The 15,463-nt window shown below is 37.6% G+C and overlaps 1 protein-coding gene across 1 annotated transcript in view; it reads left to right on the top strand.

Moving 5' to 3' along the window:
- Nucleotides 1–13,606, top strand: part of itga3b (integrin, alpha 3b) — a gene marked incomplete at both ends in the record, with an annotated part of 33,511 nt that extends 19,905 nt beyond the window's left edge. The window contains 21 exons of the mRNA XM_079260592.1: nucleotides 3,307–3,411; nucleotides 3,808–4,012; nucleotides 4,369–4,562; nucleotides 6,857–6,945; nucleotides 7,035–7,171; nucleotides 7,379–7,465; nucleotides 7,554–7,621; nucleotides 7,771–7,796; nucleotides 8,036–8,182; nucleotides 8,297–8,394; nucleotides 8,692–8,857; nucleotides 9,084–9,161; nucleotides 9,256–9,335; nucleotides 9,522–9,599; nucleotides 9,699–9,801; nucleotides 10,113–10,286; nucleotides 11,226–11,360; nucleotides 12,166–12,279; nucleotides 12,425–12,523; nucleotides 12,609–12,734; nucleotides 13,439–13,606. Coding sequence (XP_079116718.1) covers nucleotides 3,307–3,411; nucleotides 3,808–4,012; nucleotides 4,369–4,562; nucleotides 6,857–6,945; nucleotides 7,035–7,171; nucleotides 7,379–7,465; nucleotides 7,554–7,621; nucleotides 7,771–7,796; nucleotides 8,036–8,182; nucleotides 8,297–8,394; nucleotides 8,692–8,857; nucleotides 9,084–9,161; nucleotides 9,256–9,335; nucleotides 9,522–9,599; nucleotides 9,699–9,801; nucleotides 10,113–10,286; nucleotides 11,226–11,360; nucleotides 12,166–12,279; nucleotides 12,425–12,523; nucleotides 12,609–12,734; nucleotides 13,439–13,606 — 2,477 coding nt within the window. The remainder of the gene's footprint in view (nucleotides 1–3,306; nucleotides 3,412–3,807; nucleotides 4,013–4,368; nucleotides 4,563–6,856; nucleotides 6,946–7,034; nucleotides 7,172–7,378; nucleotides 7,466–7,553; nucleotides 7,622–7,770; nucleotides 7,797–8,035; nucleotides 8,183–8,296; nucleotides 8,395–8,691; nucleotides 8,858–9,083; nucleotides 9,162–9,255; nucleotides 9,336–9,521; nucleotides 9,600–9,698; nucleotides 9,802–10,112; nucleotides 10,287–11,225; nucleotides 11,361–12,165; nucleotides 12,280–12,424; nucleotides 12,524–12,608; nucleotides 12,735–13,438) is intronic.
- Nucleotides 13,607–15,463: the final 1,857 nt, after the last annotated feature.

The raw sequence follows: 15,463 nt of genomic DNA, 5'->3' as shown, positions 1-15,463 counted from the left end.
TGTTAAAGTGAAATAAGGGGCGGGTTTGATTGTCCGTTAAAACTTCATTAAAGTTTTTGTTTAGCCAGATTTATTTAGGTCAGATTTACAAAGTGTCGGCTATATAACATACTAGGGCTGGGCGATATGACCTTTTAGTAATATCCCGATATTTTTATGGCATGTCACGATATACGATATATATCTCGATATTTACCTTAGCCTTGAATTAATGCTTTGGTGCATACAATCACATCAGTAAGATGATTTTGTGTCTTCATTAAAACATAATTGTTCATACTGCATCAAGATATGCTGATTTTAAACATTTATGCCAAAAGGATGAAATTGTAACGAAGCAAATTTATCAAAACCGTATTTATTGAACAGTTAAAGCAGTGGCACAAACATGTCATTTTGAAACAAAATAAAGTGCCTTTGTATGATGTAATAAATACAACGTATGAAAATAAGTGCTCTAGGGGGGGACTTTTCAAATGATGAACTATTATAAGGCTTTGCTTTATGGATACGTTTTCAAGTTGTCGTGTATTTTTTTTAATCGCGGAGTTTAGCGTAGAAATCAGTCTTTTATAATACAGGCAGAATGTCCTCGTATCGTCTCCAATAAACGGCTTCAGCCAGCTTTTAATTCAGGATTTGATTCCCACTCCTTTCTGTACTTTCTAGAGACATGACGAGCTAGATAAATATGCTTGTGTCACACACAGTGGAAGAGGTGAGTAAGTGACAGAGGCTGTGAATGTAATCAAATAGAATTAATTATTTTTGCGTGACGTGAAAAACTTTGTAATTTACGTCCCACTCTGTAATCCAGAGCGGGATCAGTTGTGGATTTGGCTGTTCATTGTGACTGTAGGGGGAGTCATGCAGGTGTCCTCTGCTCCTCTGACTGGCTGCAGCTGCAGCCGGAGTGACTGAGTGCTTTAGGACGGGGAGAGACTCTCGTTCTGACAATAACTTTACAATATGCGCTTTAAAGTCAGTCGCCAAAACACCAGGAAAGTCTCTAATAACTCCAGTAAAAGCTGCTAGATTTGTCGCTGGTCGCTTTTCACAAAAAAAGTCGCCAGATTTAGCAAGAAAGTCGCCAAGTTGGCAACAGTGGCTACACGCTGCCTCTCATGACGTAGCACGTAGCTCACGTTATGTACGTAACGAGGTGCGCTTGCTTTATGTCACCGTGCAAAGCGGTGCAGAGTCGAGGAGTGAGGAAACCCCGCCCACAGCTAAAAACAACTGCGTGACAACAGGATACTCGAATATGACGAATATAGGCATTTTCTATATTCGTACAGGGGACTAGCCACGATATCTCGAGTATATTCTATATATCGCCCAGCCCTATAACATACCCTACACTGAAGCCTAAACCACAGCTTTTCTTTAGCCTAACTTCTCCTGACCTACACATTGATAAGTATGCTTGGTATGTGTTTATATCACATATTGATTTGTTCCAATACAATGCCTCTGTAGAAGTAAAACGTAACAAGCTATGACTAAATAAGGGTTGCTCATTATGCTAAAACTATTACCTCTGTTCCACCTGCAACTATTTTCCCATTTTAAAAGCTCCTAAAAACCCAGACATAAAGAGTTCAAAGAAAAATATCGAGCTTGCTAAACACCTTACTTTGTTATACAGATGTTATACTTAATCTTCTTAAATCTATTCTATACTATAAGACTTTATAATTTCCACAAGATAGCACAAAAAATAATATTCAAACTCTGTAAAGATTTTGTGTTCTCTTAGGGAATACAATCTATTAGCAACAAGAAACCAAGCAGAGCTGCTTAAATTCCAATTTTTTTGTTACTCTAATAAATATCGCAATAAGAAAAAATACAGGAATTTTCAATAGATTACTTGAGTGGCACTTAGTGCTGCACTCCTTCCATCTTGTTGACAATTAGGCTGCACAAATCTAACCTCTTTGTTGTACATGTGATGAGTATACATTTGTCTGAATTTGAGAGTTTTTCTTGTTATCTTTTATTGCTTGCTTTTATTGTGCTAGATCCTGAGTAAATGTTTGGTATTTAATTAATGACTTCCCACATTGGAGAGGTTATAAACAAAAATGACGGGCTCCTCATCTGCATCTGCAGGTCATAGATGGAAGGCAAATGAACATGTTGAATTCATTTGTCTCCTAAATTGCAGGACCTGCAAAGTGACTATTGCACATTGTGCAGCCCTAAAACCAAGCTTTTGAGGAAGTTAAGCTAGTGCTGATTATTGGCTTTGGCTAGCTTAAAGTGGAACTATTATGTGCATTTCAGGCTAATTTATTTTTATTTCTGAGACCAGAAGGGCTGGGATTGATTGAGTTATTGTCACAAATCGCTTTATTTACTTCAGACCGACCCTCTCCGTAGGCTGTCAGATCAGCCTGTGGGAAAAACGAGTGGATTGAGACTCTTCCGCATTAAGCCCCGCCTCCCACCACTGCACTACATCGGGAGCGCGCACCGCAACTGGTTTTGCCGCCATTGTAACATCTCATAAACAGAAGGATTAGGCTCATATGAGCTCAATAAAAAAAACAAAATACAATGTCAACACATAGCATACAGCCCTACATGTTGGAACCTGAATCAGACCCTGAAAACGAAGTGGAAAATAGCAACCCACAGCAACGAATGCAGCAGGATGTCTCTCTTTGGTAAACTCACCAGCCATCGTTCAAAATAACTTTATCCAACGTTTTCCACCCACCTGATGTATTTGTACATGCCCTTGTTAACCAATAGAAGGTAACCAATCACCGAACCTTATCCCCCAGGACGTCACAAGGATTTCGAAGTAGAAAAAACCCTCTAAAACAAAGCGTTTTTTGTTGCCATGGAAACTAAACAGAGAGAGTGCTGGAACTCAAACTCAAACTCAAACATGCATTTAGGTGATAAAAAACAGTGTTGTTCACATGTCTGATGAGGATTCAACACTGTAACACTGTAGAAAGCTCAAAAAACTTAAAATACCATAATAGGACCCCTTTAAATACGATGTAAATCATCTCATAATAAGTTAAAGAGAACATCTGCCAGACTTGGTGACATAGCAGGGTGTTTTGAATGAAGGAATTTTGTGGGACTTACAGACTGATGCAGAAACAAGATGCAAAAGCATTAATGCTTACAAGAGTGGTCTTCTGAATATGGATGTCCCTGCAGCCTCTGCAGTAATGTAATATCACTAAATCATTGTGTGTGTGTGTGTGTGTCTGTTTTGTTTTTGTTTTTTTAATATCCATTGCATATAAAGCTGATTTTAATATTGCACCTTTTTTGTTAAAGGAAATGTTTATGTAACGTGGAGAAGTCCAGATCCATCAAAAAACTGGGACTCATCTGGCTCGAGTTTTGAAGAGCTGCCAAATCATTATCGAAACAGTTACATTGGTAAATATGTGGTGATCTTTAAATCATGCTATGCAATTTATACAGTCCCAAAATTAGACAAAAAACATATTATCACAAGTGGTTTTACTGGTGAAGTGTAACAAAAGGTTCATTAACTCACTTAAAGTTCCAGTACATAAAACCTAGGGGTGTTGTAATGTTAAAGTCTGTGTGGTTTCATTGATAAAAACCAAAACCAACCTTGCTCCTTTGCCATTTTACACTGTTATGTGGCTACCCTAGAAGGCAGTGTAAGATGATAATTGATTGCAATTTGTTATTTATGTAGTTAAATGTAATAATGAACTTCACTTTTGATTTCCTTTACTCAGCATTCTTTATAATGTCTCAATTAAAAGTAAGATACCAAATACTCTCCAATACTTCCATCCACAGGTTATTCAGTTCTTGAGGAGAAGAAGCTGCTGAGCGTTAATGAATACACAGTGGTGACAGGGGCTCCTAGGCACCAGTCCAAGGGTTCTGTGATGCTTGGGAAAAAGAGGAGTAATAAAATTGATCTTGTACAAACCATCTATGGAGAACAAGTGGGCTCATACTTTGGGAGCAGCCTAGCAGCCACAGACCTCAACAATGATAAGTGAGTTACTACATAGATAGTTTGAGTAATGGAAATGGAACATCAAGAATTTATTCTGTTTTATGTGCTTATACACCATGTGGAGCATACTTTAAATACTAGCCTCTCTTTCCAAGACCTCATACAACACATGCAGGGCATCAGGTTAGCATTGCACAGCTATAAAAATGAAAATTGGTAATGCTTGTTTTTAAATATGGGATACTTCTAATTAATAATCCACAAAACTACAGTAATGTTTGCACATGTAAGAGGATTGAATGAAGTAGTTTTACTTGCCTCATGCTTGAATGCTGTGTGACATTAATCTGCCTTGTTTAATATTTGTTTTTGGGTGTGTCTTTTGACTACTGCAGTTGGAATGACCTGATTGTGGGTGCTCCTTTTTACTTCGACCGCTCAGATGCTAAAGGAGGGGCAGTTTACATTTTTATGAATGAAAATGGATCTTTTAAGAATACACCCACTTTAGTCTTGAAAGGTTCTTCTGAATCCGGATTTGGATTTGCAGTTGCCGCCATCGGTGATGTTAACCAAGATGGATTCCAAGGTATGACTTCGAACCAAGCATTTTTTTCACACCTAGATGCGATGAACTGTGTCCAAGATTTTGCTGATGATGTGAATTTGATGATTAGTCCTAAATGTACGATTCCATAGTTTGCACTTCACATCAATCAATTTTCTTATACTTGACAGAAACTACAAAGCATACCAAATGCTGAAAGTGAATGATTTTACAATTTAATTAGGTTTTTATGGAAATGATCAACTCCTGGATGTGATGACAATGACACCTCTTTTAAAGTTCAAAATTGTTCTAGTACAGCAAAGCAGCTGGTAATTATCCAATAAAATGAGTTGCTATAAAAACAAGCCCATAATTAAATGATCTTGTATCAGTGGAACTAGCAGTTTCCACATCTGGAAAATCACTACCATCGCAGGGTTTAGAGCAGCATGGAGTGCCCTGGAAACAGACATGCCTTTTTAGGCAAAACTTTGCATATTTCAGCAACACAATGCTAAACTGCTTTTTTAAATCATGGATTTGTAGTGGAAGACAATCTGAAAACCTTCTGTGCATCATGAAAAGCACAACATAACAAATACCCCAGGATTGTTAAGGAGCTATAATCTTACATTGGACAAGAATGACACAACAATTCATCTCCCACATGTTTAGTAACTAGCCTCCTAAGTTCTCAGATATTTGCAGGCTAAAGTTAAAGAAAAGGGAGTGTTACAGTGGTAAACATGACCCTGTACTAACTTTGTGAGATGCATAGTTGCCATCAACTTCAAGATGAGAAGATTTTTTTCATGAAATTGTTCATTTTCTCACTTTCAACCACTGATATGTAAATAAAGTGTTTGTTTTTTGTGCAAATTATTCAAATAAGGCCCGATCTACTAAGATCCCAATTTGCAAGTAGTAATTTACATGTGCAATCTAAAATTTTGCTGGATCATGGTTTGCGTTCTTTTACTAAGAATGTGTGTGTGAATAGGCGGCAGGTGCAGGTTTTGCAGACTACCTCTTTAAACCAGGGTTTTGTGTGCGACATGGTTTGCAGAATGGCAAGTCGGGAGCAAAAGCATTGCCTACAGCAAAGAAATCCGAATGCCACACAATGAAAAAGTTAATACTTTAGGTTAAACAATGTGAGGAGTAGATAAAGTAAAGAGACAGTGAACCAAAGAACAATAGGCTTATAATAAAATTTCTGCAAATAAGGGTCGATGTACTGTCACCTCTAAAAACAAAAAAGAAAGAAAGAAAACATAAATGGATCTAACATAGTCTCATGTTTCTAAAATTGGTCTAATTTATTTTTACTAAGATTTCATGAATTGGCCCACCTACAAGCCAGCCATTTAAAAAAAACCTGCCAGCTCGAAACTCGGAGAACAGAACTTTTTTTTTTTGGTTTTTTTTTTTAAATTAAGAACAATGCAATGACCTGAGATATTTTGCACAAAGGGCACAATCGTTTGCTCTAAGAAATCCAGCTACTGAAAAAGAACAAAAAAACTAGTTTGGCCTCAGTTAATGACTGTGGAGAGTGTGTGTAAACCCCATAAATGCTATCATCCAGTAACACAGTGGACTGCACATATAGAGGATCCCAGCTGTGACACTCAATATTTGTTGAGGTATTGTGTGATTGCTCTCCAAACCCACTATGAGTTCCTCCAACAGTTCCCAAATGAATTGATATGTCTTGATGATTGTTTCCTCGTTCATCCCAAAGATCTTCACACGAGGCTGAAAGACGCATGCTCCACTGCTCCTTGCTTTGTTGTGTGTCTCTCTCTTGTGGCCATAACTGCAGCCATGTGCACAATTACACAGACTGTGCGTCCTTTTGAAACATGTTAAAAATAGGTGCTGTTTCTATGAGAAAAATTGCTTTCAGGTTTGATAAATCACATTGCAGGTGTTAAATGAATATATGTACATTTTCTCCTTCCAACACACATAAAATAGCATGTGATATTTATCTCAGCAGACATACTAACTTAATAGATACAATCTTCAGTGTTACTGACTATTATTATTATCACTGTTAGTGTTACTCTGTATCATTTACTTTTGTACTTTTTTGGCGTGTGCAGTGAGTTTGCACATATTTTAGGACACACAAACCTTTATTCAGATCCAGGCCTCAGTTTTTATTTACACTTTCCACAGCAACATTAGACTGTTGCAGTAATCTACAGGAGGGAAGCATGAAGCATTTACTATTACAGCTATATTTATTACAAAAACTATCTTATTTTCATTTTCAGTAGCTTGACTGTTCAAGTTTCCTCAGATACTTTTTTGTTGTCCATCTGCAGATTTTGCAGTGGGGGCACCATTTCACGAAACAGGAAAGGTCTACATATGGATGGGAAGTAAAGAAGGAATAACACAAAATTACAGTCAGGTAGCATTTTTATGGAATTCTTGTGGTAATTAGTTTGAACTTTAAATGAAGCAAGTTGGAAACCCAGGTATAATGAACATCCTCTACAGGTGATTGAAGGCAACTCGGTGAGTACGGGCACATTCAAGACCTTTGGCTACTCCATCAGTGGAGGAATGGACATGGATGACAACAGCTACCCTGACATCTTAGTTGGCTCTCTGGATGATCACATAGCCCTCCTCAGGTAGAACAAAGTCTTTAAAAATATGTCTTTCTAGTTTTCAAATGCAGGGAAAGTTTCCATTTTTTGCACTCAATGACTTTATATTGTGGTTTTTAAATTTTAGTTTCCTTCACCTGAACAGGACATAGTAAAAATTCAAAAGAAAAGTAATGTTGATATATTTGTTAGTTTACAACGTTGAATCTGAATTAATTTGATTGTTTTCAGAGCGCGGCCAGTAATCCATTTAACTAAAAATTTTACGGCTGAACCCAAGATTGTGGATCCTAATCAGTGTGCTGAAAATAAACCATGGTAATATATCGAACAAAATGTCTAATTAGGATAAGTCTGTCTGTGTTTTCCTTTAATTGATAAATGTTTTTGTTTTTGTATTTTACAGCATTACAGTTACCCTGTGTATGTCTTTCACTCTAAGTAATGGAAACAAGTACTTCAAAAAGAATATCAGTAAGTAATGTTAATGTGGATATACTTTTAATTTAATCTAACCATGTCATTGTGAAATCTTGCTATTCGTAAAGAATATCTTCATCTGCATTTACTGAACACATTAAATCTGTGCCGTGATGTTTTCTATTTGTTGCTGCTTCGTGAAGCGGTGGATTACGAGGTGGGAGCCGACGTAAAGCGAAGCAGAAGCTCTCGTATTCAATTTCAGAATTTTGGTGATACATATACTAACTCCATGAGCCTGCCAGCCTCCAAATTGATCTGTCATACTATTAAACTCTCTGTAAAGGTAAGATTGATTGTGTGTGTATTTAAATAGTTTTTTTTTTGTGTAGATATACTTAAAAAGCTCATTACCTTTTAGTAATGCAGGCACTTAGACTAACATAACAGTTATGGCTGAATTGACAGAAAGGTTTAAGGGACAAACTGGATCCAGTGGTCTTTTCTCTCAACTTGACATTACAACAACAACAAACAACAGTCAGACGCTCCCTGCAGAACTTGGACTCCTTTCCCATTCTGAGCCAAGAGCAGAATCTCACCGAAAAAACTGAGGTACAAAGTAATGCATATATCACAGTCACCCAGCTGAAGCGGCGATGCGCATGTATCCAGAACAGGCCTGAGAGGTATGATACAATATGATGGTATTTGTTCTATTTCCTGTAGATTACCTTTCAGAAGGATTGCGGCTTGGACAACAAGTGCACGAGCAACCTTCAGCTGAAAGCCCAGTTTGTTGACGAGCAAGCCAGGCCTTACCCCGGGTAAACAATAAGACTCTCCTGTTTTAAAATCTCAGATGTAAAGCACTTTTAATACACACAGCTGACATTCAAAAGAACACTTTGACATTTTTGGAAAAAAAACACTTCCACTTTCTTGATCAAAGTTATATAAGATTGTCATAACAGTCACAACAAGATGGTTTGAGTGTGTTTTCAGTGAGACTAACAATCATAATCTTTTCAAGATTGGCCTTCAATGGTATGTTTGTATGTTTATCTAGACATAAATCAGCATTAACATCAGCATGAGTAAGCAAACTTTATTACCCTGTTCAGACAGGACAAGTTTCAGTTGCTAAAATTCAGCAGCAACATGAAGCTGAGGCTACAGGTGGATGTGACCAACGATCCTTCCGCTGGGAAACTGGCTGAGGACGCCCATCAGGCAACACTCAACGTTACTGTCCCCAGTGTTCTGGCGTATGCTGCCTTCAGGCCTGCGGTATGTCCACTGGAGGGCAGCAGATGACTGAAAAATATTTGTTTATAAAGTTACCTTGCTAAAATAGATTTATTTTTTTTATTTTGTACTTAATAGCTAAGAATCACACATTGTAAGTTTATTTGTGCTTTAAATGTGAAACAGTTGAAAAAAGTGCCACGAAAGACTCAGATGCTGCATAAATACCTCATCCTTTCTTGTCACTTAACTATAAATGTGTGTTTAGGATGGCCGTTTCGAATGCCAGCGTGTGGGCGATGTCGTTATCTGTGACTTGGGGAATCCTCTGAAAAGTAAAGAAAAGGTGGGTTTGAACAGTTTAGCAGATGTTACAATGTTAATGCTAAAACATTAAGGATCAGATGTTAAAGCTCTTCACATGTGTTTATCTCTCTTAGGTGTCTCTGCAGCTGTGGTTTGAGACAACTGGAATTGACCTGTACACAAAAAAGATCAAGTCTCAGCTGCTTCTATCAACGTAAGGGATTAATACAGACTAATGCATATTGCACATTGTTATATTGTATTAAAACGAGGACAAACGTGGACTGTGTGTAATACTTACCTGTACTGCAGGATCTAGTTTGAATTCAGTTTCTGTGGCCTTAACTCAGCTCTGCAACCTTATGGTTTATAATTGTAGACAATTTGTTGATTTCTTCAGTCTTAGTGAGCAGAGTGACCTGAGACCTGTGACGGTGGGCCTGGTTATTGAAAACACCATCTCCCCCACCTTCACCATGTGAGTGCCTTTACCAAACAGATTCTAACACATTGCACACTGAAGTGTCACAGATCATAACCCTCCACAGCACTCACACCTTGTGAAATCTTGTCTCAGTGCAAATCCATTAGTACGTACAAAATTTGGTGGGACAGTAAAGGGCGAGTCAGCTATGGGCAACACCAGTGACGTGGGCAGTCTGGTGGAGTTCACCTTCAAAGTGAGTCACCTACGTCACTCTGACACTATATTTCCCCTCCAGGTCTGTATTCTTCATCTACAGTGTGTGTGCTACTCACTCGCATTTTCCTTTCCACACCCTGCTTTCAAAGCCGAAAGCTTCAGAAGTTTAATAACGTGTGAAGAAGAGATTGTTACTGTGAGCTATGGTTTGTGGTGTGAGAATGACCAGGGGTGGATACTGTTTAGGGATCACAGTCAGTCTCTGATTCTTAATTTAAACCTTATTGCATTTTCCTGGATTTCTGCTGTAACTCTGTTTTTTGTGCTGTTGACAACTTTTGCCACCAGGTTGACATGAAGGAACCGCTGGGAGACATGGGGAGTCTGGCTGTGGAGTTTGAGTGGCCTTTTGAGGTAGACAACGGCAAGTGGCTGCTGTACCTGACAAAGATCGTTGTGAGGGGGCAATCAGAAATGGAATGTGACCCCCCTGGGAAAGTTGTCAACATGCTTAGCCTGACTGTAAGGTTCTTTCTGGCTTTGGTTTAAAGCTGATCTACTGAGTTTTCCACAGGAATGTTTTGACTTGGTTTAGTTTATGCTCAGATATAATTGATACCTGGGAAGATTGTTTAGATGTGGAGGATTACTGTTGTTTTAAAAGGGCTTTTATGAACAAGTTACATTAGCTATTATTTGTTTTTAACAAAAACTGTTAATCTCATTTTGAGAAATTTAGAAGATATTTTAGTTTTTAAAAAGTTATTAGTTTGAAGAATTGCAAGGTAATTAAAAAAAAACAACTAGCAAACACATATTTAGAACTTTTATTTACTATGCTAACATCAAGATTGCTAAAATGCACAGACAACATGCATGTTGCTGATATGTTTTGGGTTTTTTTTTTTTACTACATTTATTATAATTGTTTAGTCATTTCTCAGCTAATGTCAGCTCAGTAGCATCTCACTCAGACAGGGTACACGCTTGGTTTAGGGTATATGAAAACATAGCAACATACTGTGTAATAATATTAGCTATTCTTAAAATATAAAGGTAGCGCTTGAAATTGGACTGAATTGGACTGATATCACTCTATATCAAGATTTACTTGAAGTTGAGAAACACAAAGCTTGTGACGTGGTGTGATTCCTGAAGCAGTTGGAGCTATACTGTATAAAGGTCATTGGTAAATGGTTTAAAAATGGGCACAGTGGCAAACCACTGTTCAGAAATAAATTTTGTGGAAAAACAACTGTGTCACCACATAAAAACCTCAAAGAGCCCTAAATAGAAACTCCCAATGTGTGCCGCCCACATAAAGACAGTAGAAATGACACTGCTATTCTGAGAAGAATTTAGTAATGTCTTTATCAAAACCAGTAATTAGCTCTTGTCATCTGATGTAATGTCTGTCTTCCTCCTCTTTTCATTTTCTTTTGTCCTTCTCTTGCTTTCTAGTTGTCAGAGACCAGATCCAAGCGTAAGAAACGTCAGCTCACAGAAGTTGACTCTGAAGATACAGCCCGATCACAAATCACTGAGCCACAAGCAGCAATTACAGTGCAAACACGTCTGAAAGAGTCGCCCCTGTTGGTAAGAAACTGGGTATCTGGATGAGGATTTCCCATTCATACTTCAGTATTCAGCAGACAAAGATTTGCAAATTAAGCTGATACAAATAAAATAAGTGATAAATGCTTACAAAGAATGAGTTTTGCCAGCAATTTAGATGAAACTTTCTCATGAAATGTCAGTGTCAACCAGCTGTTGGTATTAGAGGAAAAATCAATGATAGCTAAGGATTAATCCTCAACACAGCTCAGTAGTTTTTTAGAGTCTATATAACCTTTTAAAGTTTCTTCAACTTGGTGTGTTCATAGCTTTTTGTACTTAAATGATCTGTAGTGTTACACAATCTAAAATACACATGAAAATACATATAGACAAACAGTCCTGATCATAAGAACTACCTAAAAAATCTCATTTCAAATCCATTGTTTTCTTCCTAAACTGAATGACACCACTTCAGCATGATTCAAACAACAAGTAGGTATCAATTTTGCATGTTATTATTTAATAATCAGCTAGCCAATCAGAGGGAGCTTGGCTTTCCAAGATAGACAGTTTCTTTACATCCATTCAGTATGGATCAGCATGAGCTGTTAGGGAAACAAAATAGTAAGTGTATTTTCTACACTTTTGAGTTGTCAGATTTTCTCCGCATATATATATATATATATATATATATATATATATATATATATATATATATATATATATATATATATATATATATATATATATATATATATAATGTGTGTGTGTGTGTATACATATATTTGCTCTATTGTGTAATAATGTTTGTGTGTGTGTGTGTGTGTGTGTGTGTGTCTGAAAGGACTGCCTCAAGGGGACAGCAAGGTGTGTGACATTTACCTGTCCTCTACTCAACATGACAACCTCATCCCAGATCTATGTCCGGTCCCGGTTGTGGAACAGCACAATGCTAGAGGTCATTTACGTGTTCTGTACAATCCAGTCACACACACAAGTTTCTAAATGATTCCTTCAATACCTTTAACAGTAGCATCAGTTAATGTATATGCAGCTCAGAGCACGGTTTGAAACTGTTTTTACATTTGTGTGTTCCACTGCAGGACTATTCCAATGCTATGAGAGTGACAGTCAAGGGCCGAGCCACACTGAAACTCATTACAGATAAGCCAACCATCAAAATGGAGAATCAAACCAATGTGGTATTTTATGTTGATTGTTATGAGGATTATTGTTGGTTGCAGTAATGATCATTATTTAACTCGACTTTCTCCACTTTTCTTGTAGTTCACAGTAGAAATAGACCCAGAGGAGGAGTTAGAGAAAGTGTATGAGCTTCCCCTGTGGATCATCATCTCTGCTATTATAGCAGGAATTTTACTACTTGGAATCATCATTCTTATACTATGGAAGGTGAGACTACACTACACTGATTACACTCTTGTAAAATGACATACTGTGTGTCTGCAGACACAGACTTTGAACATCCCTGAATCGCTCCACATGTTCTCACACCAAATGTCTTCTCTGGATCATGTGAAAACAACAGACACACTCATTTGATTATATATGACCTCCATCCTAAATCTAACCCTTCCCCCTTCGTGCACCTTCCCACTCCTCCTCCGCCCCCCCAGTGTGACTTCTTTCAGAGGGCCAACAGGAGGGAGATGTATGAGGCCAAGGCCCAGAAGGCTGAGATGAAGATCCAGCCCTCTGAGACAGAGAGGCTGACTGATGACTACTAAAACTCCAATGTGTCTCCAGACCACACATATCTTTGGGGCTTTTGGGTAAAAGAAAAGAAAAAGTGAAAAATGAATACTGATGATGACAAACCTTTAGAATGACTACCACTTTACCTTCACTTACCTTCTTCTAACTTTTCTTCTGGTTTCCTTTCCAGGCAAATACTTTAAAGTGTGCTCCTCACCACTTTGTCTTAAATCTGCATTTTTTCTTTTCCATCTTTCTCCATGGATTTCGTGGGTTTCTCTGTTTTCTAACTTGATTTTCCACAGCCCCGAAATCCCAAATCTGCTCTGTCATTAATGTCACACCTCCTGCTGTCTCTTTATATTTGTAAAACAAACTTCTCCTGTCTCTTTTCTTGCTAGCTTGGATTCTTCAAGCGAGCTATCTACTACAGAATAATGCCAAAGCACCAGGGGGTGAAAATTCGCAGGGCTGAGCGCTATCAGTTTAATCTGGGCTTTCAGCCCGAGGAGCCACAGAAGAAGTACTGGATCACCAACTGGACAGAGATGCAGCAGTACCACTACTGAGGCCTTTACCTTGAATCTTGAACCACAAACTTCCATGGGGGACAAACAAAGAGCACTGGGCCCGATTGAGCCACCAGGACTTTGCAATTCATGGACCTATCATGGATAGTTTCTTAAATGTTTTATTTGGGTAGATTTCTTTATGGTTTTCTGTGCAATATACTTAAAATTTTGTTTAAGAGATTGTATTTCCACTTAATGCAGTGTTGTATGTTGGAGCCTGGATTGCATTCAGGATTAAACTAAAGGTAATTTTATCATTTTGCAAACCAGTGGACTCGGCCTAGTGTCGCATGCATTTTTTCATCTTACTCCTTAACCCTTTTAGCACAGTTTTTAGTCACTTGATGTGTTTTCCCCATGATGTCTACTGTAATTGGTAGGGATTTTTTTCTTCTTCTTTGATTTCATATCTATCCAGGCCCGTCCCCAAACATAACTGTTTGTACACTTGCTTAGGATTTTAAACTTTAATTGGGTTTCAAGATCATTTTCAAACTGCACTTATGCATGTGTTGAGAAAGCAATGCATTAATCCTCAAATCCTTTTTCTGGCAATGGTACAAACATTCTTCTCTGGGTTTCATGGTCATGTTTTGTTTTGTTTTTTGTTTTTTTTAACTCGGTTTTGAACAGCACATTTGATATCCCCATGTTAAATTCCACAACAAGGTTATTTCCAAGCATCAACAGGTTCTTGTTTGTTTGTAGAGTGAGTCACAAGAGTAGATTGGATTATTTATTACACCATCTTGAGCTAATACATTTGAGAAACTCATACAGAAAGTCATGACACTGGATTAAATGAGATGACAGACTGGATACTATACAGTCCAGAATAGAAACATTGTGGACTTTTAGAACAATCTTTCACTGTATTTTTATAAGACAGTAAGCTGACACATGGATTGTGTCCCAGACATTTTGGCCCCCATCGTGGTCAACCTGCAGCACTGAAGAAAGACGGGACTGAGAGATCATTAAGTGGCCTCTAATGGGATTAAGTGTTTTGTTACCACTCCAGTCAGTTACCTGATAAGCCCACGGGTACTCTGCTGAGTGACGCTCCACTAACTTCAAGTAAAGAGGGAATAGACTACTATCGATGCACACACTGTTGTGGTGTTATTTTTGTACTGTGTTGTTTTTGTGTTATTAAATTGGTTGACAACCATACAGTCCATTTAAATGTATTTATTGTAGAAATGCAGAGGATTTAACAACAAAAATCATACTGTGTTTACACAATGAACGACTTTACAAACATTCATTTTAAAACATTTTCTTTGACATTCAAATATTACAAATAAAATCAGTCATGCTCTTCTGCTTAGGCAAAAATAATGTGAGCAACTGAATACAGTAAATGTACAGGACAGAACAAACTGGTGAACCGAGCACAGAGGATTAATCCATGTTACCTCAGCTATGAACTCCAGCGCCAGACTTTTATTTTTGTCAACAGGGCTCTGACCAGACTGGTGTAATTTATCAGGGTTTCTCAGATACAGTTCCTACAAAATGTGTAAAAATATTGAATACCACAACAAACTTTTGTGTCTGTTTGTGGAGACTTAAGACTGAAGGTGGCATCTGATTAGCTTGTGTGAATAGTGCTCTAGATGAAAAACACCATATTTTGCATGTCCTAAAAAACACATTTGAGATGTGATTTGTTTAACAGATGGCGTGAAGATGGTCAAATCATTTAGCATCTGCTAAATGACTGTAGAAATTCAATATAATGTATGTAATACTTTTTTTATTACATTAAATAATGAAAAATATTAAGAACTATTTTCACTCTTAAATAACCTGTGCCAAAGCAGATTTACTTTAACAGTAGATTCTATTGAA

Source organism: Telmatherina bonti, assembly GCF_933228915.1.
Source record: "Telmatherina bonti genome assembly, chromosome: 21".
NCBI lineage: Eukaryota > Metazoa > Chordata > Actinopteri > Atheriniformes > Telmatherinidae > Telmatherina > Telmatherina bonti.
The sequence above is the reverse complement of the archived record's forward strand: the minus strand, read 5'-3'. Positions and strand labels throughout refer to the sequence as shown.